Below are 25,551 nucleotides of genomic sequence, written 5' to 3'. Positions count from 1 at the left end.
TCAGGAGCGTATCTTTAAAACAGTCATTCTCAACCAGCATGTCGGGTCTCTCTAGAGGGCCTCAGCAAACTTCTTGAAGGGCCCCAATAGGCCATATTTTTTTATTAATTATATTAAAAAAATAAAGATGTTCATTAAATGGCTTATTTTATGTATTTTTATTACAATAGAAGTACATATCAACTAAGACCAAAGGGCCTAAGAATATTATCTTGGACAAAGGAGGGAAATAGTTGAGAACCAGTGCCTTAAAATTATATATATGAATTCAGCTCACTGGGTTCTGGATAAGAGCTAAACTCACTCCAGTGTTAATGTGCTTTTACTTGCACACTGTGTACAGATGTACCTCGGTTCTTTCAGAGCAGCTTCCATCAGTGAAGAAAAACACGAACCGTTTCGAATCTTTCCTCATTCTTGTTTGCCTTAGGCTGAGAAGGCTGATCTATCACCTTCCTTATTTACATTTCATCAAACCTCTCTCTGTCGTTGTGCATTTAAATGGATCGCTGACATGTGGGAAGGTAAATCAGAGTTTGACTGATGTTCTTAATTAATTTATACATGATATAAAATGCTTTTTATGGTTTTTAGCTCTATGATTCAAAGATGGAACTGTTCATTTTGAAATGTACTGTATGTGCAAGGAAAAGCCTGGGGTTTGTACAAGTTTTGAACAAGCTAGATAGATACATTTCTGGAAAAACATGAATTCCAATGCAGCGTTTCAGGCTTCGTGTGTGTGTGTGTGTGTGTGTGTGTGTGTGTGTGTGTGTGTGTGTGTGTGTGTGTGTGTGTGTGTGTGTGTGTGTGTGTGTGTGTGTGTGTGTGTGTGTGTGTGTGTGTGTGTGTGTGTGTGTGTGTGTGTGTGTGTGTGTGTGTGTGTGTGTGTGTGTGTATGTCTCGCCAAGGCTGAATTTATTTGATCAAAAATACAGTAAAATCACTAATATTTTGAAATATTATGAAAATGTGTAATTTACACATTTGGCAAAGCTGAATTTTCAGCATCATTACTCTAATTTAAATTTTCAGTGTCACTTCAGAAAGCATTCTAAATATTAATATAATACTTCTTATTGCTACTTTTTTTCAGGATTCTTTAATGAATATGAAGTTCAAAAGAACAGGATTTATTTGAAATCCTCGTTTGTAACATCATAAATGTCGTTCTGTCAACTTTTGAACAGCAGTGTATATAATACAAATTCAATAAATATATCACTTATCACTGCACGTCCACTATTGTTGAAAGACCAAGTGAACTGACAGATACAAACCGGCCCTTTATAACATATTTTATTTAGTTTGTACTAAATGTTGGATATTTGATATGTATACTGCATATTGTAGATGACATAAAATTCAAAATTGAACAAGGTACTAAACTGCAACTAGTGATCATAAACAGCATCCATATTATATATTTTTTTATTTTTCTCGTGACAAGGATATGTCATAACATGACAGATGTATTTTAAAATATATATATATTTTCATGTATTTTTTCATGTAAGCCTGTAACGTAACCATGGTGTGGGTTTTGATTAACTGACTCATTTGTGATGTAGGCGGAGAATAATAGAGGTTTACAACAAGACTGAAGTCATCAAAAATTAAGATTCATTCTCCAAACCAGAGAAAAAACATGACATTTAACTGTGTGAAGGCTGTCGAACAGTATCGTGATGCTCTTGAAATGGCGTTGTAAAATTATGTAGTAATTAAAGGTGGAATTAGTGATGTAGACTGTTTGAAGACTTAGTAAGAGCTGTCTGCTTGTTCATCTGCAGTTTGTTGGGTTTTCTATACTCTCCATGGACTTTTCTTTTCTCTGCCACGTTCTCCCTTGTCTCCGTGGATCCATTGGACTTTTTCTGTGAAATAACAAGTAATGACTTTACAGTGCCAAGCCAACCTGCTGCTCTCAGCCAGAGTCCTGTCTCCATCAATGACGGCTGATTTGATCATGTGCTTTGAAAAACAGCTTTTCTATAGGCAATAATTCTGCACGTTGCGTCTTTTTATCGGCCAAAATGCTGTGCTCCGTATGAATAAGCTCATTATAGCACAATAATCAATGTTTTAACTTCATTTCCTGATGTTTCAGTCTTAGATGTGAACCTGTATAGATTACCTGCTGGTATCTAAATGGACATTAGCATCTTTTTGTGCGCTCGCACTGTCCCAGGTGTTATTGGACTTCATTACGGTGAGAGGATGGAGATGGTGTTCTGTCGCATCTTCGGAGGTGGAAGTATGATAAGCCCAGGGGTCGAGGCTGCTCCCAGATTGAATTTATATGTAACAATCTGTTTCCATCTCAGCAGCAGATGCCTGGCAACCAAGTCCATGCGATCAGTGGTGAACAGCTGTCATTGTCAAACGAGAAATCACAGCGAAGGCTGTGAAAAACATGAAAAAGGAACTGAGCAGTAGCTCTCGTCGTAGTGGAGGAGGGGACGCATTGTGAGGAAGTGTTTTTCTCACCTTTTCTTTCATCAGGCTACAATTAATAAGAACCATTAAGGCCCAGCGAGCAGTAAGTACTGCCAATGGATGGGTCGTGGTGATCAGTTAGTCAGGGTCCAACAACCTAGTAGTCAGTTAGGCTTGAGTAGATTTGTTTTGTACATTTTCTTAAGTTTGGTGTTTTCAGCAGCAGTTTTGTATATTGGTACTCTGTCGGTTATTAGTCAATTTTTGACTTTTCATTTATCCATATCGGTTGGTATTGCATATTTATTGGCCACTGTTAAATGTCATATTTAGCAAACAATAATATTAATATTTTTCATACGTTGTTTTTGGATATATATATATATATATATATATATTGGCTGCGCTGTTAAATATTGAGAATACCTCAAAATGAATATCTATTTTTAAACTGTACATTATACTGGTTATAAAAATTTTGTATAATTTAAAATGTTTTAATGTATAGTTATTATAGAGGATTGTGAGCACCATATATATATATATATATGAGATATAAATAAATTTGAGATAGGAATTTTGGGTTTTCATGAGCTGTATTAGCCTGGCTAACGCCAGACCCAATTCTCGTTGAGACTTGGGTCTGGGAACCACATGTGCATTTTCTCGTATTTGAGGCGTGGTTTACGAATGCCCGGCGCCGTTTATTGGGTGCTAAGAATGTCTATCAAATGCGCCTGTACGTAGCTCATAGCCAATCGTTTCCATTATACCAGATGACGTATGCAGAGAAATGGTTTAACGCCAAAAGCTGCTCTTTTTTCAAAATAAACTTGCATTCTAAACTACTTAGAACAATATCTAAGGCTGCATCAAAAGGTAGCTTCGCGTTTGCTGCCATGTTGACTCCATAGATATAAACAAACTGCTTAGTTGTGTCGCATGTCGTCATCGTCTTGCTGCTCCCTCCCCGTTCTGTGATTGGTTCCCTAAACGAGGCGAAAATCTGGTCCATGGTCTCCAGACTGCCTTTCAGTGTGAATAAAATCGCGCTGCGCAAAGGCAGTATGGGGAAACCCAGGCTAGAGCTGTATGCCAAAATCATCAGTATTAAAACAATAAAAGACCTGAAATATTTCAGTTGGTGTGCAATGAATCTAAAATATATGAAAGTTTAATTTGTATCATTACATTATGGACAATAATGAACTTTATCACAATATGCTAATTGTTTGAGAAGGACCTGTATATATATATATATATATATATATAAATATTTAAGTAAAAGTGTCAATAAATGAACCAAAATGTCAATAAATATGTCAATAAATATATCAACGTCCAATGGAAATTTTTATATTTATTTGACATTCTCAGTCCTTCATAAAAAAAATTTATTGCATATAACATAATAAATATGTTTTATAATATTGGTGTATGTTGTGTTGTTAAATTCGTCCCTTTTTAGTACCATCGCTACACATTCAGACAGACGTTTGAGTGAATAAGGAACACATACGATCGATATAAAGTGAACCAAAACCAGCTTAATTATACAGCAACCCATCAACCAGTCCATTTTAAATATGCAGTTTTACCATAGTCACTATAAGTCTTGAATGTGTTTTGTAGTTATATTAAGTACTTGAATGCTTTCAGCACACAACAGTTAAGGGGAAGTCAATTGAGGCATTTCCCACAATCCTTTTGGGGTAGAAATATTCCCAGATAAGATGTATGTATAGTACACTGCAAGGCTGGGTTGTGCTCTGGGTATAAGAACAAATTAACGGCTGTTTATCTAAAGCATTGCACTCTTGAGAGAGAGAACACGTATAGCTAAAGCTGAAGGATAGATTTGTTGATGTGTTGGGGATTGTTGAATATTTTGAGAGTTCTGGGATGTTTTTTATCAGAGAGGATGTACAGATGATGAAAGGAGATGGAGGAGCTTTTATTTGTGCTTGTTTCTCGGAAAAATGTTTAAATGGCAACTTGAGACCCATATAAACATATGAACTTTGAATGAACTCTTACAGTTTTATCCCCTTTGAAGTCATATCCACTAAGAAATACTAAATTGCTAATGGCCATAGTTTAAACAAGTACACATTATTCCAAGAACAAGTACACAAAATTACACAATGAGTTTTTTGTCTCCAGTAGCTTAAACGGTTGAGCTTTGCAGTAGGAACGCCAAGGTCATGGGTTCGATTCCCAGGCAACACATATACTGTACTAATAAAAGCACTTTGAATGTACTGTAAGCCTCTTCCCATAAAAGCGTCTTTCTAAAGCATAAACTAAATGTCACATCCATCACTGCGAGGTGTTGTGATGTTCTGTCTCATTTGGTGACTGTTACATGTGGCCTCATTTGACACTTCGCCGTGTCACTTATTCACTCTCGTCTCATTTTCACCCATCACATCTCCATGTATCAACATCAAGTCATTTCACATTCAAGTGGCATTTGCCAGCAAACAAAAAATAATGCCGTCATAATTGCCCCTAAATCCTTGGCGAGAACAAAAAGCCTGGGCGCTTGTATAATGACACATAAACACAGTGCTTAAATATGAGGAGCTTTTTAAAGAGGTATCTATCTTCACTGCTCTTATTGTGAATTTACAAGCATTATGTTCTCTCTCTCTGTCATTTGAGGTAATTACACCCCCTCTCTTTTTTTTTCTCAAAAGAGCAGTACCTCTATGGAGGACTCTACTCTCATAACACATCAAAAGGCAATAATAGGCCACAGCCTCTTTGTAAGACATGCATTTCATATATCACATTTGATTTTCATACCAGATCAAACAAAGCGGTAACAATGTGCATAATGGCTGGAGTACATTGCCTTTAATAAGTTTAGCTAGTTAATTAATCAGTGTCAGAGTAATGGTTATGTAGTATGTAACCTCAGTCAACAAAGTCAGTGGTTTTGCCCTGCGGTGCATTTTTTTCTTGCTGTTCATCAGTTCAGAGCAATTGTTTGATCATTATATACTGTACTTGTGCTTCTGAGGGAAGGGCTCTCGACGTCTTTTAAAGGGATAGTTCTCCTGAAAATGTATATCATCATCATTTATGTATCCTTATGTTGTTCCAAATATGTGACTTTCTTTCTTCCATGGAACATAAAAAGTAATTGAAGACTTTTTTCTTTATTCTGTGCAGACTGGTCATTTCAAGCTTCAAAATGGATCTTTTTTCTTGAGTTTGACTCACTCAGAATGATCCCATGCAACACGTGCTGTGTGTATTCCATGTGTTCTGGGGGTATACGATAGGGTTTGGTGAAAAACAAACCAAAATTGAATGTATTATTTAACGGATTTCTTGACCTTGGCCTTCGGTGTTCTCCGTACACCTGCACGATGTGCGCGTTCGTGAGACTATTAGTGTCGCAGTTCACTCTGTCTCGCCCAGAAAAACACACACAAGTTATGAGAAAGCAAGATTAACAAAAACGCAACATGAAATACAACCCATGTGCCACCTTCTCTGAGATGAATACATGTCGTTGTGTTCGTCGTAACAAGAAGTTATCGCGTTCAAATCTGTCAACTGTAATTCTTACTGTTCAAGTTCTGGAGATATTTAACTCAATGAAGAAAGTACACGGATACTTTTTTTGGGGATTTCTATTGTTTTTCCCCAGAACGCTTGGAATACACGACACGTGTCGCATGGGATCATTCTGTGATACTTTTGAATCTTTTTTTAAAAGCTTAATGCTGGTCGCTATTCACTGCCAATTATAGAGATGAGGGCAAGTCGGACTTTATTTTACGGTCCATAAAAGAAAGAAGGGCATACAGCTGTAATGTAGAACAACACCAGGGTGAGTAAATTAGGGGGAACTCTCCCTTTCAAACTGCATACAGTATATTGATTGAAAACCCACAATATGGCCCAGATCAGTCTACTCAAATTACACACTCAGATGCCCTGGCTCTATTAATACTGCCGCCTGTGTTTTAACATGTAGTGCTGCGTTTAGTGTTATTACACACCCCTCTGCCAAGTGTTATCAGACAGAACACAAGCAACAGGAGAATTACAGCATGTCAGCCGTTTCTCTCCTGCTGACATTTGCCATTCATTCACATTCACATCAGCATGAGTTTTCTTTTCTGTGGTTCTTTTTATGTCTCTCCCATGCACCTTTTCAATTTCTCTGCCTTTCTCCTTTGTTAGCTTGTTGTTCCCTTGTAAAGAATGAATAAAAGCAATCATGCCTTGAATGAAGGAAGGTCGAATTGAGTGTGTTCATAAAACGCTGGACTTTGACTTGCATGGTCAATATTCAGTTCAGAAAAAGGGAGGGAAGCTGCTGCTCATCGTTCTGCCTGCGCGGTAGTGAAATGTCAGTCACCCCTACTTGTATCATGTCTGTTACTAGAATGAAACTGAGAAAATACACTGTATATAGGTTATATAAAAAAATGTATGACACATATGCTATTACCGGCAGGTAAATTGAGAATAAACCAGTCAAAAATATAATATAATTTGTTTTGAAAGGATCTAACACTTTTATTCAGCTTTGCCATCACAGGAATAAATTACATTCTAAAATATATTAAAACAGAAAAGAGACATTTTATTTTGTACACAATTGTTCACAATATGACGTTTTAACTGTATTTCTGATCAAATGAGACTTTTTTTTACCAACCTCTAATAACAAAGATTGTACCAACCACTAACTACATACATATGGCAATTAAACTTTTGTGAATTAAAGTTGTTTTTTTATGACAATGTGGTAATTTAGATGTTATTCCCTTGCATATGTGAGACAAATGGCATGTCACTGTGTCGCATCTCATATACATGACAAACTAGTCTGTCTCTTGGTAAAACAGTGCCTGTCACAAAAAAAACATGAAGACAAATACCTTGTATTTTCGTATTGGAGGCTTAATGCAAGGAATACTCCACATATGTATCGCCACGTGTAGTTTTGTGATTTGAGTTCTGACAGATGGTTTTTCTTTAACAGCTTGTTTTGGTTATTGATTTGAATCGTGTATCTCACTTACATCTGTGAGAGTCTAACAATCGCTCTTACAATTCAATTTAAACCATGTTGCAGTTTCTAATAAGGTTACCGGTGAGTTACTCTGTTTTATTTACCCGTTTTTATTCACAGGAAAATAATCATTATTAAGCATAGCTGAACATCATTAATGACAAAAGTTGTGCTCTTTTTCTCCGTAGAGGAAAGACCCGACTGTTCTAAGGCGAGGTGTGAGGTGCAGTTTTCTCCACGCTGCCCTGAGGACTCCATATTAATCGAGGGCTACGCTCCACCAGGTGAATGTTGCCCCCTGCCCAGCCGCTGTGTGTGCAGCCCAGCAGGATGTCTTAGGAAAGTTTGCCAGCCCGGGCACCTCAACATCCTGGTGTCCAAGAGCTCCGGCAAACCCGGCGAGTGCTGTGATCTCTACGAATGCAAACCAGGTAAAGAATCCAATATTTAGTTAAGTAATGTGACTTTCTTGATTCCATTTTTCACACCATGTGATTTGCCGGTGAACATCAACCAAAACATAGACTGTAAAAAAAAGATGGACGACGCCCCTTCGCTCCCTTCCATTGGTGAGAAGTGAAGCCTCCAATGTCCCGATATGGCACTAAAAATCTTGGGACCTGAGTCTGCGCAGTAGCGATCTCGGGACCTGAGTCTGCGCAGTAGCGATCTCGGGACCTGAGCCTGCGCAGTAGCGATCTCGGGACCTGAGTCTGCGCAGTACCGTTCTCGGGACCTGAGTCTGCGCAGTACCGATCTCGGGACCTGAGTCTGCGCAGTGGCGATCTCGGGACCTGAGTCTGCGCAGTAGCGATCTCGGGACCTGAGTCTGCGCAGTAGCGATCTCGGGACCTGAGTCTGCGCAGTAGCGATCTCGGGACCTGAGTCTGCGCAGTAGCGATCTTGGGACCTGAGTCTGCGCAGTAGCGATCTCGGGACCTGAGTCCACGCAGTAGCGATCTCGGGACCTGAGTCTGCGCAGTAGCGATCTCGGGACCTGAGTCTGCGCAGTAGCGATCTCGGGACCTGAGTCTGCGCAGTAGCGATCTCGGGACCTGAGTCCACGCAGTAGCGATCTCGGGACCTGAGTCTGCGCAGTAGCGATCTCGGGACCTGAGTCTGCGCAGTAGCGATCTCGGGACCTGAGTCTGCGCAGTAGTGAGCAGGAAGTAAAGCCGCGAAATCAAGGCCCCGCCCTCACTCTCACAGAATCAATCGCAAGCACACGCTCCTGCACTTTTTAAAATTAATTATTGAAATTTAGATATTACATTTAAAACTCCAATCTCCTCAGTCCTGCGAAGATCCCGAAAAAAGAATGTTGGTGCTTCAGTGACTACTTCACTCAGAGAACCTGTCAATCACAGCTGTCAATCATGACGTCACACCACCGCATCAAATAACTGGTGAAAAAAAAAAACTTATTTTTTAAAAAAACACAGAGTGATAAAAACTACAGTAAATGACAGAAACCATCTTTGGAAAAAAGATATTTGAAGTGAAATTTAATTGTTTAGTTGGTCTCACGTGCCGTTAAATAACATGGGGAGGCGGGGTTTATGACCTATACTAGGACCAGTCACCGGGGGACGATCGAGACGCTTTGGCTTCACTTTTCAGGGCTTGTGTGGCACGCTTGGTACAAACCAGTCTCCACTAGCCTGGTTTAATGGAATATTTCAACCAAAAAATGGAAATCCTCTCTCTCATGTCCGTTTTTGACCTTTCTGATCACTATCAGTGTTTGGCAGGAACTGTGTAAAGATTCTTCAAAGAGAAAAACGAACAATGTGCATATTTGGAATGACATTCCAAAGTGAGGATATGATGACATAATTTTCATGGAGACTATCCCTCTACAATGGTCTTTCTAATACTGTATATATGTTTAAAAAAAAAAAAAACATGCTGTGTCAACTTTTGTTGCAACATCAAATTCTTTTCCTGCTAGAGTAATAGATGGATTGTTGTGGAGTCTTGGGGATCCACACCAGGATCCTGATAGTGATAGATTTGAATTCTTTGCAGGCTATCTCAAGATGCTGTCATAGTACCTTAACTTTAATATATCTTCTTCTGTCATGCTATATTTTGCTGCAATATGGCAGGCTTGAGCAGAGATAGCCAAAAAAATAACTGTAATTCATTTCCCAATACGTAAAAAAGTTATTTGGGAGTTTGCCAAAGCTTTTGAGACACGCTAAAGTCATGGGCTGTTGAAAAGTTCAAGGGTGTTTCTGTTCAAGGGGCAGTTTGGTAGATAGGACACATATGTCTTTGATTTATTTTTGTATGTGCACTTTTTTTGAAAAACAAGTAAAGTTGAACATGAAATAGAAAATTTACTTAAAGGGATAGTTCACCCAAACATTATTTACTCACCCTCAAGTTGTTCCAAACCTATATGAGTTTCTTTCTTCTGTTGAACGCAAAATGAAAATATTTTTTAAAGAATGATGATAACCCATTGGGACTGCACCCATTGACTTCCATAGTATTTGTTTTTTCCTACTGTGAAAGTCAATGGGTGCAGTCAACTGTCTGGTTACCAACATTCTTTTGTACTCAACAGAAGAAGAAGAAAACCTCATACAGGTTTGGAATAACTTAAGGGTAAGTAACATTTAAGAAACAACATTTTCATTTGGGGGTGAACTATCCCTTTAAGGGTGTAACCCTTAATAACCTGCAGGAAGTGCTTTTCATGTTTGGTTTTCCCACGTTTTTTGTTTAGTTTTTTTGTGTGTATTAAACCTTCATTATATGATGACTGCTCTGCACTGCACGGTTTACTGCACTGTAAACAGTATGTGTTGAAGTCTTATGGTGTGATTTTAGCAGGTAAATCATTTGCTTGGATGAGAGTTTGATGAGGTGTGTTAATTAGAGGTTTGATGAGGAGTGATAAATGTTTTATCTCTTGTTTTGTGTTCAGTGTTCAGTGTCGACTGCAGCACAGTCGAGTGTCCACCAGTGAAGCCTGTCCAGTGTCCAGCAGACAGCTATGAGACTCAGCTCAGACTGACAGCGGACGGCTGCTGCACCCTTCCTACCAGGTTAGATGTTACACCATTCTCACACTCACAGTCGAGGCATGTCTCAGACTCAATTCAGGTCTGGCCTTACGTCTGTCTCACATTTGCAATTTAGGTATGTTTTTTTTTGTTACATCCCCCACTCACTATCCAGGTTAGACTGTTATATCTGTCTGGTGTTCAGTATGTAGGTTAGTCTCACACTGACAATTAAAGTTAGAAGTTACACCTGTATTGTGCTCACAATCCAGAATAGACGTAGCACATGTCTCATGTTTACAATCCAAGTTAGACTGTAACACCAACAATCCATGTTAGACGTTACACCTGTCTCACTCTCACAATCCCAGTTAGACCATTTAATCTGTCTCATGCTTACAATCCTGATTAGACATTACACCTGTGACCTGTCTCACTCTTACTATCCCGGTTAGACCATAACACCTGTCTTATGTTCATGATCCTGATTAGACATTACACCTGTGACCTGTCTCACTCTTACTATCCCGGTTAGACCATTTAATCTGTCTCATGCTTACAATCCTGATTAGACATTACACCTGTGACCTGTCTCATTCTCACAATCCCGGTTAGACCGTAACACCTGTCTCATGCTTACAATCCTGATTAGACATTACACCTGTGACCTGTCTCACTCTCACAATCCCGGTTAGACCGTAACACCTGTCTCATGTTCATGATCCAGATTGGACATTACACCGGTCTCACTCTCACAATCCTAGTTAGATAGTTTCATCTGTCTCATGCTCACAATCCTGATTAGACATTACACCTGTGACCTGTCTCACTCTCACAATCCCTGTTAGACCGTAACACCTGTCTCATCTCCATGGTCCTGATTAGACATTACACCTGTCTCACTCTCACAATCCCGGTTAGACCGTAACACCTACTCTCATGCCCTTTATCCATGTTAGACATTACACCTGTCTCACATTTACAATCCCTGTTAGACCGTAACACCTGTCTCATCTTCATGGTCCTGATTAGACATTACACCTGTCTCACTCTCACAATCCCGGTTAGACTGTAACACCTACTCTCATGCCCTTTATCCATGTTAGACATTACACCTGTCTCACATTTACAATCCCAGTTAGACCATTTAATCTGTTTCATGCTTACAATCCTGATTAGCCGTTACACCTGTCTCACTCTCACAATCCCGGTTAGACCGTAACACCGACCGTTACTCTCATGACCTTTATCCATGTTAGACATTACACCTGTCTCACTCTCACAATCCCAGTTAGACCATTTAATCTGTCTCATGCTTACAATCCTGATTAGATGTTGCACCTGTCTCACTCTCACAATCCAGGTACGGCTGTTTTATCTCTTTCATGCTCACAATCGAGGCAAATAATTACACCAGTTTCATCACAATCCCATTTAGACAGTTACACCTGTCTCACACTCACAATCCTGATTAGACATTACACCTGTCTCACTCTCAAAATCCCACTTAGACTGTTACACCTGTCTCACTCACACAATCCAAGTTAAGTCGTTACACTTGTCATGCTCACAATCCTGATTAGGCGTTACAATCCTCACAATACATGTAAAATGTTACTTGTTTCATGTTTATAATCCAGGTTACACAGTTAGACCTGTCTGACAGTCCCATCTGTCTCACACACACAGTCCAGGTTAGGCACACCTTTCTCTCACTCACAGTCCAGGTTAGACTGGTAAACGTGTCAGACTAATTTAGGTTAGATGTTACGTCTGTCTCATACTCACAGTCTAGGTTAGACATCACACCTGTCTCATGCTTATAATCCAGATTAGACAAAAACAATTATACAAAAAAACGTAAACATTTTCCCTATTTTACCACTTTTCCCCTAAGTATTAAGATTGGATTATTTCAGCACTGAAAGTTAATAACATCAGAGTGTCCGGAGAGAGTGTTTTGTTGTTATGTATTAGGCATGACTCTCTCTTTCTCTCTCTCTCTCTCTCTCTTTCTCTGTTCTACTCAGATGTGAGTGTTTGCCTGGCCTCTGCACCTTCCCGCAGTGCTCAGCAGGGACTTCACCTCAGGTTGTGTCCCGCGGTGACGGAACACCTGGGAGGTGCTGTGATGTGTTTGAGTGCGTCAACGGTAGGTTCTGTTTTCTGTGTGTCTTAATTAGTGTTTTTGTGTTGGTGCACTGGGAAGGTCGTCTAGTCAGTGGGCAGAACCCTGTCGCTGCTGCCATAGTGACCGGCCTCAGCAGAATATTACCCAGAAAATACACACAATAGGGTACAGGAAATTCACACTTTTACTACTTGTGTTGCTCTTCTTTCAAAATCAATTTGCTGTTTAATTTTAATTGGAGGGATTTTTAATTAATTTTACATGTAATGGCTTTAACAAACTCGAGAAAGGCATCGCTTATTATTTTTCCCCAAATTATGTTATGTGTGTGTGCAAGGCACAAGTGAATGTCATCTAAGCATTGTTGTTAGAGCATTAACAGCTACATTCTAATAATTTCTTATTTCTTATCATTTCTTATCTGATAATTTCTTATAATTTCTATAATTTTTATCATCAAAATTAATTTGTATATTTAAGATTTTATAAATTTTTAAGTCAACATTCAGTTTAAATTTGTGAGTTGTTATTTATATGAGTGAGAATGTATTTTTCCTCCTTTTTGAATTTAAAGATAGGTTGCATTTTCTTTCTTCATTTTGACAAATAGAGAGAAAACACTCTTAGACATGAAAATAAAGAAGCACAGTCTGGTAAATATGTTTAGCTCTGCCCTTTACTAACACATTGACAACATTGTTACACTGCAAGTTTATAACATAAACTTATAACATATATCTTGCATGGACTTGGTGGTGCTAGAAAAAAAGGCTTAGACCGGCATTACAATTTAAGTATATGTTTGTGCGTGTGAGATGTGTGGAAGGAAAATGAGAGAGACAGCGAGTGGATGGAATAACATTATGGGCCATGTTTTTAACAATCTATGCACATGGTCTAAAGCGCACGGCGCAAGTGCACTGAATCCACTTTTCCTAGTTTAACGACGAGAAAATAATGGGTGTGTTTTGGGCGTAACGTGCAAAAAAACAATCAGAGTGTAATTTCCCATTCCCTTTAAAAGCCAGTTGCGCTCGCGCCATGTCGGATTCGCTATTTACATGACGGAATTTGCAGACTGAACGTCTCCAGACAGCAAACGGATCTGCTCATGCGTGAGGTTAAAGCACGCAAGCAGAACATCTATGGGACAAGCTGGATTCCTTTATGAATACAATATTAATTGTAATCCTTTTATTTTTAATATTTGGCATGTTTGTGTGCTGCTGTGCGTCCCTGCGTATAATAAGCACAGTGGACCCACCTATGGGCGCATATTACTATGCGCCCTTAAAATAACAAAAAAAATATTGTGCCATTGACTTTAGACCAGGTTTCAATTGGTCAATGGTGCAGTCTATTTCAAAATAGCAACGCGCTAACAATGCACCTGAACACATCTTGTTTTCAGACTAGCACGCCCATAGGCGCACAAATGGGCTCAAATGCGTTTGCTATTTAAACTAGCTAAAAACACTTGCATCGTGCCTGGCGCTGCATTGCACCAAGTGTATGGCCCTATATCATTTACATATTTATTATATTACAGACTTCAAATACACAAAGTACACATTGCCATTCATAAGTGACATCTGCGATTCCCCACTTTTGGAAAGAACCGGCTACCACTTGTGCACAGCCGTACACAAACATAAGCACACACACACTACACAGCTCACTGACTAATAAAACCTGCGCTGAGAGTTGGGACAGAAAGAGAGAGCTTAACCCCACAGTCGCTGTGGGCAGAGCTGTGTGCAGGTGGTGGAGAACTCTCTCAGATGAAGAGACTGCAGGGGACAGGTGGACGGAAGCCACAGGAAATCAGCAGCAAATCAAAGCTGGAAACATCAACGTGCACCAGGCCGTATGTCGAACATTGGGCCTTTTCCATATTCGCGGATAGACAACCGCCAAGAGGAAGACAACAGAATCAAGGCTCCATCCAAACACAAAAGCTCAAGAGTGGCTCTTTGAATAAAGGGACCCATGAAAACAATCCCACTTTCCCTCTAGTTGTTTATTTCCTTCCTGCTTCACCCTATAACCAGGCCTAGGGCACACAATACATAAAAGACGAAGCAACAAACAGAAAAGAGAATGCAACCCAAGAACTTGCTTTTCCATATTCGTCATTTGGGGAGTCACCTTCCTTCCATGCATGAATGTACATAAACAAGCAAGCGCAAATTGCGGTGTGGTGTGTGAGGTGCCAGGTTGTGTGTCGTCTTCACAGCGGGTGGTGAAATTAGCCTTAGGCTGATTTGAGAACAAAGCGCTGAGGCCGGAGAGCAGCGCGGGGAGCATCAAAGCTCTGAACAGAAATACAGGCTAATTGAACATCTGGCCACCGGTGGCTGTGTACAGTGTAAAGGCTGATCTAATATTCCACGGATGAGAGGGGTGGGGGAAAACGCGAAGGAGCGACAGAAAGAGAAAATGAACTCATCCCCTTGGATGGACAGAAACTGATTAATATTCAAAAGATATCACTCGCACGTCATTAGATGAGTGACCTTCTCAAGACTGTCATGACTTGAACAAATTGACACAACAGATGAATACACTGCGGATGGATGAGAGAAAACAACAAGTGGTCACATCAGCCCATGCGGAAATTTCTCCTGTTTCATCTGTGGAACACTCTGTGGAACACGAAAGGAGACATTTTTAATAACATATCAATCGCAGTCACTTTTTCACAATGGCAGTTAAAGGAGGCTGAAGCTTTATAAAAATACAAATATATTAAAATAATATATAATATAAAGCTTTTTAGACTTATAAGGACTTATCGGGCTGTTAATTAATTAGAAAAAAACGAATTAATTGCACATTTTTGTGTGATTAATCATAATTAATCAAAATTGGCAGTTAATGGAGACTGAAGCTTTATAAAAATAAAGACTTGCATGCTATATTTCAAATCATCTGAAGTAGGGCTGTCACGATATAATTGTTTTTTTACTAAACTATTACCATGGCCACAAGAATTCACAATAACAATGTATTGAGATATCTTGAAAAAATAAATAAATAGTGCTATCAGTTTTTAGAAAAATCACTCTATTGTATACAAAGGAACAATTACACTTAATGGCAACCAGTTTGAAATAACGTCCTTCTGTGAACTGATCACAGAATGAGGCAGAAATTATATAATTGTATAGTATTCTATACAGCAATAAAGGCTATGTCAATTGGGATTTCATAATAAATATCCTATAACATTTCCAGAGATAGCTTGACGAACATGAATAAACCATAAATTGTCACAATGTTGTGTTAATTCTCTTCATGTTTAATTAATCAGTCAATCTGAATTTTATTCATCTACAGTGATAGCTGGATGTCTTTGTCCAGATTAGGGATTTCCTTGAATATCTTAAATTGTATCACTCCCATAGACAGTATATAAAATGGACACAGCGACCCCATAGGTTTCAATGGAGAAAAGTGAAGTCAATTAGAAGCACTCACTTCCTGATGGCTGAGCGTAGTGCGCAGGCTCAAACAGAGCTTGACGACGTAGATGTGACGTGAGCAACCTGTCTGACAGTTGTAAGTCTTCTAGTAGCTGTGCCGAGAGAAATCTGAATCATTCCTTTCCGAATCTCGCAGAGACGGAGAGCGTGAGTATTTGCTGTCCATGAGATAGCAGCAGGAGCAACTTTATCACTCTCTATGGGCTTCTCCCTTGACTTTATCGGACTTTATGCCTCCACGTCCCCCGATTTCTTGCGAGCTTCTCCTCCTGTCTATACGGTAATTGACAGAGAGTCGCATGGTTATGACGCAATCGTTAGCCTATTTTTACAAAAAACTGCTTCTACGGGGCCATAACGTAAGATACAAGGTAATGGAGCCTTTTATACATTGTTGTGTTTCTTTAGAAATAAATAATGGACAAATGGAGTCTTTAAACGCCTCAGATGTCAAGTTATTCATTGTCAAAGTGACGCCAAAATGAATGGGAGTCAATGGAATGCTAACAGCAGGTGATAGCTTGATAGCCAATGGCGGCCCCCGGGGAAGCTTCGGTTTCCGGCGGATGGATTACCCCCGTGGGATTACCCCCTTGATTACTCCTATGAGTCTCACTTGTAGCCTTTCTGCATAAGGGCGCCATCCGGTGTTTAATATGAATGACACATAAATTACATGTGAGAGTTTAACATTCCATAATGCTCACATCACCCTATTTTGAGAAAAAAAAAAAAAAACACTGATCTCTAAAGATATTTGAAGTTTTATCTGAATGAGCTCATGTAAATACAGTAAAAAAAACTTCCACACTAGCAAGCTAACTTTCTTGGAGTGCGGGCTGTCTGTCAAATATGACGGCATGACTTTACGCGGAAGTATATATTACTATATACGACACCCCTAATTAACACGGTAACAATATTTCTTTTTTTTTTAAATGCACGATTATTGTCAGTACCGGTATATCGCGACACCCCTGTTCTGAAGTCTTTGTACAGACAAACAGACAAATTCACTGATAATCTTGATTATTAAGTGTCAGTTCACTAAATCAGGGAAATGAATCTGATTCATGAACAAATCTTCTAAATTAATGCTGTTCTTTTAAACACCAAGGACGACTGTGCCAAAGAGAGTTATTTAGTGAATAATTATATTTTTCTAGCCTTTTTCTTCCCTCAAAGCTATCGTATGACTTTAGAAGACTAAAAGATAATGAGTGGCCAGTATATTTTTCAAAACTTCTCATTTTGTGAACTATCCCTTTATTTTGATTAACATAATGCCTGGGCTGCTGGAAACTGTCTCTATAAATCTTTAATTGGAAAAAGGAGCCGGCGTCTTTCACTTCTGTTCTCTGTAATGTGTGATAAGATTTATTCACTACGGCATTCCTTAATGAGGATTCGAGTCTTATTAAATTCAGTTTATATTGTGTTTATTTGAAGTTTTTCCCTATAGGTTTTGTCACATTGGAACCTCACTGACTATACTCTGCTGGAAACTGGTTTCAAGCTGACCATTAGCTGATCTAGATTAGTCTTGTGTAGCCTGACTTTTGACTGTCAACATAAGCTCTCGTCCACATTACAGCTTATTCGGCGGGTTTGAAGTAGGCTGTTAATTAATAAATAAATAAAATACAAATTAATTGCATTTTTGTGAGATTAATCATAATTAATCAAAATTAAACATCATTTATAAACATCATCAAATATGTCACATATATACATATAAACAAAATATATTTTAAATAAATAAAATAATTTATTTAATTAAATATCTTTACCATGTACGTAATATTGAGGCCAGAACTAAGTATTTAAAAATATATAATCAATTTAAAGCCACCATTTTTAACATTTGATGGGGCTAAAGCCCAATTTATACTTCTGCGTCGAACTCCCGCCGTAGGCTGTGTGTAGCGCGCGTACCCTGACATGCACCTCTCCAAAAATGTAACAACGCGTCAATTCTATGCGGACGCAAGCGCTGTGATTGGTCTGCTAGAACCCCTCCCTCTGGCTTCAGCTCCCTCTGCATGTTTCAATGCGGACAACGTAAAAAGAAGTAATAAATGAAAACCAATGCGTTGCCTACAGCATAGAGGCTCCGGCGTAGGTCTGACGCAGAAGTGTAAATGGGACTTAAAGTGTAAATTGTCAAACTACTTGTAAGTTTTTTTTTTTTTTTTTACCTTTACAATTATTCCTAAAACCATATTGACCACCTTAAAGCTAGAGTTTTTCAAAAACACTTTTTGTTATACTGGTCGAAACTCTCTTCACATCCTGATAACAATCAATAGTAGATGTGGCCTAAAAATATATATATATATCTTCTGTGGAAGTCTCTGGACCAAAAAATGTTCATCCAATCATTGCATTCGGGCCAAATGCAATGATTGGAAGAATTTTTTTTGGTCCTGAGACTTCCACAGATGGATGTCCTACCTGCCTGTCAACCTATGTATTTGCATACCTCCTCGCACCTGCTCGCGCAGACATCACGTCATCACCGTGTTGCATGAGCCAATGCCAAGAGTTGTAGACAGAGTGCCAAAAACAAACAGCAGCCGCCTTTTACAGTTCCTCCTAGACCAAAACAATGAGCTTATGCTGTGTTCACGCCATAACTACTATAATTAAGAGATAGCAACCCGTGACATTCTACTGAGTGGTTCACATCCACAGACTTGTATTCATGCATGTCTATGGCACTGCTATCAAGGCCGAAATGAATCTGCAGCAGTCAGGTAGCACAAGTCAGCGCTCTTTAAGTGGTTTACTTGCATTATTACTGTAATGTTATGTCCTTTGAGGCATGACATTGAGGTAATTTAATGCCATCTCTCGTGACGCTTTGCAGACTCTTCTCTAGCTGTGCGTGTTCTTGTGTTTTGGAGACGAAGGGAGGTCTCAAAGCTAGCTTGCTATTGCTATTGTCTACTTTAATCTGGGGGGGGTTTCCCAGCAGTGTAGTAGTGTAAATACAGGAAATGTTATCTACATGAAGTAGTTTTGAAGATTACGATGAATATTTGGGATGATCACCCATGCCATTTCTGAACAAATTCACAGCTTGATGATTCTAGCAACAGCAGATGTCAGACAGACAGACAGACAGACAGACAGACCGAATGCCGTCTTTCTCTGCCAGTCTCTCACTCACTCTCCAAGGTGCCCGCACACTCTTCCAAAGGCAAGTGTTTGGGATGGCAAGGGAGTGAGCATTCTCAGACAGTGTTTGTGCACCACATTTCTCTCTCAGACAGTGATGTCACCCTTTTGGAGAGTAGATAAGAAGAAGGTCTGATTAGTGTGTGTATGTGTGCATCTAATCTAGAATGTTCCCACCCTGAGCTAATCGCAACTCCTTTCCGAAGGTTTTAAAGCGTGAAGAAACTTTCGACCACACCAAGGAATTTTCAAGGATAAGATAGTTTAGTTTGCTGTTGTTGTTGTTGTGCTATTCCATGACTTGCACGTTTAAATTAGGGTGTTTGGCACTGTTTGTTTACTCATTGAATTCACAGCTTTCACTTTTTTTCAACAGCAACAACCCCACAGTTTTCTCCATAAAATTAGACTGTGGTGATCAACAAGTGAATTTGCGAACATGTTGTTTGTCCGCTGCGAACCAGAAGCCACTCTGCCACATTTGCGCATGGTAGATTTGGTTTGTCATTAGCGATATTTTTAGTCCCATAATTAGCTTTGTGCATCTTCACAGATGAACTGGCGCACCTGTCAGTCCCCATTCATACAGCCTCACTGCTACGAGCCCCATCATTACTCTAATATTTACCCAGGGAGCGGTTGTCATGGAGAAGGGCATGATTGGCGGTTTGCACTAGCTGTTCAACCTAGGGATAGAAGGGCGATGTAATAAAGGTCACGAGCGCTGATTTCAGTCCTCTTCTTGTCAATGAGAAAGTGTTCTGGAGAAGCTTGATTGTGCTGTCGATGCTTAAGCGGTTAACATTAGGATTAGCTCTGTACACATAGCATGTTGTTCTGCCTCAAATTGACGTATGGAAGAACAATGCACACTCTTTCATAGGACAAGCAAGGATTAGAACATATGTCAATCTGAAGTAAAATGCTTAAACAGCTGCTCATTCTTTCGAGAGATTAGAATGGGCTCAGTCAGTATGTGACATAACGTTTTGCTATAACCGCAAGTTACACTGCTAGTGTAAACATAACATTGATAAGGATAGAAGAACACGGCCGTCTCTTTTTCTCTTTTCAGAGAAAGTGTCGTCGGAAGAGGAAAGTGATTTTAAGGTAGGGGTGGAATAGGAGTCACAGAGGGGCCATTCACATAACGTGTGCGCTATGAAGCCTGTGATGATTGACAGGCCCCGTAGGCACTATTCTCTCCCTTTTATACTCGGCTCTTATTTATGTCTGCTCCAACACAGCGGCCACTATCTTCCACAGATAAAAAAATGTGAAAGCATGCACACAAAAACGTCGTCTTTTTTTGTTTTGTTTTGTTTCTTGACAACTTAGCCTTGATTTGCAGGTGTTGTGCGGTTGTAGTGATTTGCATATCCAGAGCAGTGGCGGGTCTTGGCAGAGCAAGACGCAACTGTGAAGCGGCGCGTTATCACATTATTTAGTCTGCCTCTCAGCAGCTGCAGCCAAAACAAGCTAGCCTGCAGCATGAGGGAGGGCTGGAAAACACCGGGAGGCAGCTCCTGTTGGACTGGAGGACAGGAAGGGAAAAAAATGCTGGATTGAGTCCTTCTAGAGAGGCGTTCTCCTGCCTAACACAGAAAAAAGAAAACATCTCAAGCATCTGAGAGGAAGATAACCGCAATCTCCTCAGCCTTCACATTCTATTTCTTCTTCATGGTTCAGATAGTTTTCTTCCATTTTCTGTGTGTGAGACTAGCCTTGCATCCGAATATGCCTACTTCCCCATAGCAGATTTAAAAAAAAAAAACTGTATGTGAAACAGGTACTATGTCCGAATTTGTAGTATTCATAAAACAGTAGGCGAGATGCACCCGGATGACCTACTACACTTAGATTCCAAAGTCCACATACTTACTCATTTATACTACATACATTCATATTATATAGGACATACATTTTTAGCTTGTTTTAGCATGTTTAGCATTTATTAATGTTGTACCTAGTTAGACAGTACGTGATATTGTGCGCACCTTAGATCTTTGAAACTGTAGTTCGCTAAGCTACAAGCTACTTTAAAGTAGTTCAATTGCAGTTCAGAGCAAACTAATTCGCTAAAATGAATCAGGCCTTCCAGCGCTACTAAAGAAAAAATATACGTTCCAACACAGTCTCATGACAATTTAAAACTATTTTATATTTTGTCAAATTGATGAATAATTTGTTTGTTTCCATATAATCTTCTTGCACTCCACTGACGGTTATAGGAAGGTAGACCTTAAAGCTTACGGTTTTTCCAAAAAAAAAAAAATTTCAGTTGGAATCACATATTGTATGAATTTCACCTTGTAAAATAGTCATGGTTTCTCTTGCGATCGGGTCAGAGTTTCTACTAGCAAATTATTTTCGCTCAGTTGCAATGTTATACGTGCAAAAAAAAAAGTGATGCAACATTTTGTAACCTTGCTTCTTGTTGGGAAAAAAAGTAGCTTACTAGTTACACTATTTTGAAAACAGCTAAATTACTGTAACACTGTCGTTGTTTTTAGTTAGCTACTCTGCACAAGTGCTCTAAACAGGTTCCATACTCTCTAGTCTAAACAATGCAAATCTCCTGCCTGTATCATTTATGGAAACTTAAGCTGCAGTGGAACATTTAGAAATTGTCAATGGTTGTGACGCCAGAAGCATTAGCATATTTACATGCTAACACTTATTCAGTATTCAGAAGTTTGGCCTCTGAATAAACTAGATCTCATTTCACATGCAAATAGGTTAGTCATAATAACAGAGATAATTTGCATATACAATCTTTTAAATCTTGTTTAAAAGTGCTGCTGTTTTGTTAGCTTTCACCATTCAACCTCACACCCTTTACCCAAAACCCTCCACAGACACCTCCTACCAAATGATTGCCGCATAGATGTCAACAATCCTAAAACACAAAATAGATCACTGTCATGTTGTGTTTCTTTCAAAAAAGCTTGGTCTGCCCTCTTGACTCTTGTTTTGATGTTTGTAGAGCCAAAGGCAGTCACAGAGACAGGCATAATTGCTCAAGACACCCATTGCGATATCTATCATGTATTAGGAACAATTTATGTGTAAGATTCCAAAGCACTTTTAATTCTAAAGGTCAGAAAGGAGGAGGAGAATGGTCATATAAAACTAAATTATGGCTGTTTTGGTTCATGAAACCTTATCTAACAATATAAGTGGACTTCAGGGAGAAATATAAAATGCTGCTAAAGTATTCGCTATGGCTTCTTTAAAGACCTGACGAGACTCAGTGTGTGGCGCCAAGCTTGGCGTTGAAAGACCGGCTGTGATTCTTCTGCTACGTTACATTTAGTGCACACCGGTCCGTGTTTAACCATGACCTCAAGCGGGAGGAATCTGCACGAGTACAAGTTTGCGACTGGAGGTGGGAGATTATGTAAATCCTCCACGTTAAGGTTAGCAGCTTTTGAACAGTAATAGACGTTGTTATTTTAGGTTGCACTTCGAAGCTCTGTTTGGGAACCGTGAGACTGAGCTGTGGAGGTGTTTTAATCTCCAGATGGAGAATTTCATTAGTCCTTACTGCCTCTTCACAATCCTGTCAAACTCTTAAAGTTACATTTAAATGGGTTCTTTTTCCTCCTGCTTCAGATGGCCTTTGTTTAATAAGACTCTGTGTGTGTGTGTGAGATTATATATCTCTATTTTCAGAAAGCCATATGAGAACACAGGTAGCAGCCATTCTTTATTATACAGATGTGTGAAGGGTTGGGCAGTCATATAGATTACAGTTGACTTCTGTCACTTACCTCATTTCGTCCAGACCCTGCTAGTGCCGTCATGCACTCTACCAATTCAGATGGGGCCAGTTAACAGCTGTTGGCCTCAAGGCCTCGGAGGGAAAGGGACCTGTTGAATCAGTCTTGAGGCAGAGAAAACTAGGGTTTGGCGTCTCAGGGTAGTGTTTCCATGGTTACCAATCTCCTCCACTAATGTAAACCGAGGTGTGGTGTTTCAAGACGAGAGCAAGAATCTCCTCTCTAGAAGGTTTTGAAGATTTTATATTAGATGATGCTTGTATACAATGCTTTACAGAAGGAAGGAATCCATAGACTTTATTTGCATGTTCTGCACTGATTTCTGAGTTTTATGTTAACGAAAAATGTCATGTGGTGTAACCCTTAGGTAAATTTTTTTTTACAAATTCCTTGTACCTTATGAATTCATTCGTTAATAAATTATTATCTTTCCTGGGGGGTTTACCCACATGACATTTTACAACCTTAACCTCGCAGCCAGTGTCATAAAAAGGTAAAATGATCTGATATTTTTAAGGTTTACTGAGCTTGACACTCAGGATGAGGGTCTGATATAATTTCCTTGACTTCTTTTTTCCTCCTGGATATTTGTGCAGGTTGGTTGTACCACATGACTTGGCAGAAAATAAATAAAATATTTGTAATGTATTTCTTATTTTTATACTGCTTCAGCAATTGAGAACATGTACATCATAGAAGAGTATACAAGTCTTTGTGAATGCAAATAGGCTAGTGTAAAATGTGCTAAGAAAAAAAGAAACAGTCAAATCAAGGTTTTTTTTTTTTTTCCTATCACTTAATACAAAGCAGAAAAATGAGCGAAACATTAACACACCTTTGACACTCTATGGCCAAAATGCTGTGACTTTCACCAGAGACGGCTGCAATGGTATAGTCAATTTTAATGGTGTTTCTTAAAGGGATACTTCACCTCTGGAAAGATGAATGTCTCATTAAAATGGGTCATTTACTGTATGTAGTAGAAATGTGAAATTATTTTTCAATTTGGAGCCTTCTAGACTGAGAAAAGACAGAAAATGTATTTTTGGCTTATGTGGATGAAAGACAACAACTCCCAGAATGCACTTGCTTCGCTGCCCTACGAGGCCACTCCCAAGCCACGCCTACCGGTAAGAGCGCAGTCAGTGCAGTTAAACGTTAAACAACTAGGCTAGGCTACTAGTGGACTCGAAACTTAAAATACGCCATTTTATCGTGAGTCTCCGTGACGAGTCTGCCCATGATTTCGAGATCGCCCAAAATGTCCGGGATTCAGCTTTTGCGTTCTACAGTCGCCATTCATCATGCTTACTGTGGCGAGCAGGACAAGGCTGAGGGCCGGGGGAGAACGACGCGAGGCCGGTGGCGTGATTACTGATGAGCAGCACCTGTGAGACAAAAAATACATAAATCTCTCGTCTCAGGGGGAGGGAAGCATGGTAATTCGAAAATACTACAGGTTTTCTACTGATACAAAGCTTAATGTTAAATGCTGAAGTATCACTTTAAAGTTTTTTCTGTAAAATTTGATTAAATCTGTTGCAGGCAACGATCAAAATTGACAGAGTTGTATTGGTCTCCTGTAACGTTCATCTTTGTGTTTCTAAAGTTGTTGATAAAGACTTGAGAGGAACTGGTGCAAATTCTCCAAAAGTCTCCAAATGATACAAACTTTTGTAGTAATCTTGCATTTCTTGGGCTGATACACCTCCTGCATCCTTCTGCTTTGTTGGAACATCTCTCCAACAGTTTAGCTGTCTGGCAGTGAAGAACATGCGTAAATGAGGGACACTCCACGCTAGAACAACCCTGACCATCTCCAAAGTTCTTTCTGAAAGTTTACCCTAGACTTTGAATCAGCATTTTCTTCCCTAACAGAGCCTTTAGAGGATTACAGCTCTGGGGTGAAATTCCAAATATTAAACAGAATTCATTCAAGTTCGTTCTCCCTACACGACGCCCAATCCCTAATGCCAGAGGATTCCGGAATAAGTCCAAGTCAAAGACTTTTCCATAAAACTATGAAGGAATTTGCTGCAGTTGTATAATCCTTTGTGATGGGTAAAGTCCCAAATCAAGGCAGCCAGTGGGCTGAGAAATGGAGCCACCAGCTCAAGCCTGACAAACTTTGCATATTTGTTCAACAACCAGCTTGTCCTACTGTGGTGAGCGAGGGATAAGCCCTAGAGCAGACACCAGCTCTCCATGAGCCTCAGCCAGCTGTTTACACACCAGCACTTATGGCTTGTCCTTCAAAAACGGAAATGCGGCAGGAAAGCCAGATTCTCCCTTTTACCATTTTTTCTCTTCAGTGAGGTCATAACAGCCAGCAAAACAAATGGGGGCGAGCACGCTATCTGTTCTCCTTCAAATCTTTCTTTACATCCAGACGGCTTGGTTTGGATTTTATCTTGAAAGCTAATGAGATGCAGCAGGGCTTGAAAGCAGCGGTTTTACATAAACACTGACATTCAATGAGACA

At 39.5% G+C, this 25,551-nt stretch overlaps 1 protein-coding gene across 1 annotated transcript in view; it reads left to right on the top strand.

The window, feature by feature from the left end:
• crim1 (cysteine rich transmembrane BMP regulator 1 (chordin-like)) overlaps window positions 1-25,551 on the top strand; it is a 119,958-nt gene that overhangs the window by 52,517 nt on the left and 41,890 nt on the right. The window contains exons 3-5 of the mRNA XM_079632439.1: window positions 7,666-7,908; window positions 10,413-10,533; window positions 12,522-12,643. Of these exons, the coding sequence (XP_079488565.1) occupies window positions 7,666-7,908; window positions 10,413-10,533; window positions 12,522-12,643 (486 nt within the window). The remainder of the gene's footprint in view (window positions 1-7,665; window positions 7,909-10,412; window positions 10,534-12,521; window positions 12,644-25,551) is intronic.

The sequence above is a fragment of the Phoxinus phoxinus genome (assembly GCF_949152265.1).
Source record: "Phoxinus phoxinus genome assembly, chromosome: 13".
NCBI classification, from domain to species: domain Eukaryota; kingdom Metazoa; phylum Chordata; class Actinopteri; order Cypriniformes; family Leuciscidae; genus Phoxinus; species Phoxinus phoxinus.
This window is presented reverse-complemented; position numbering and strand designations above follow the sequence as displayed.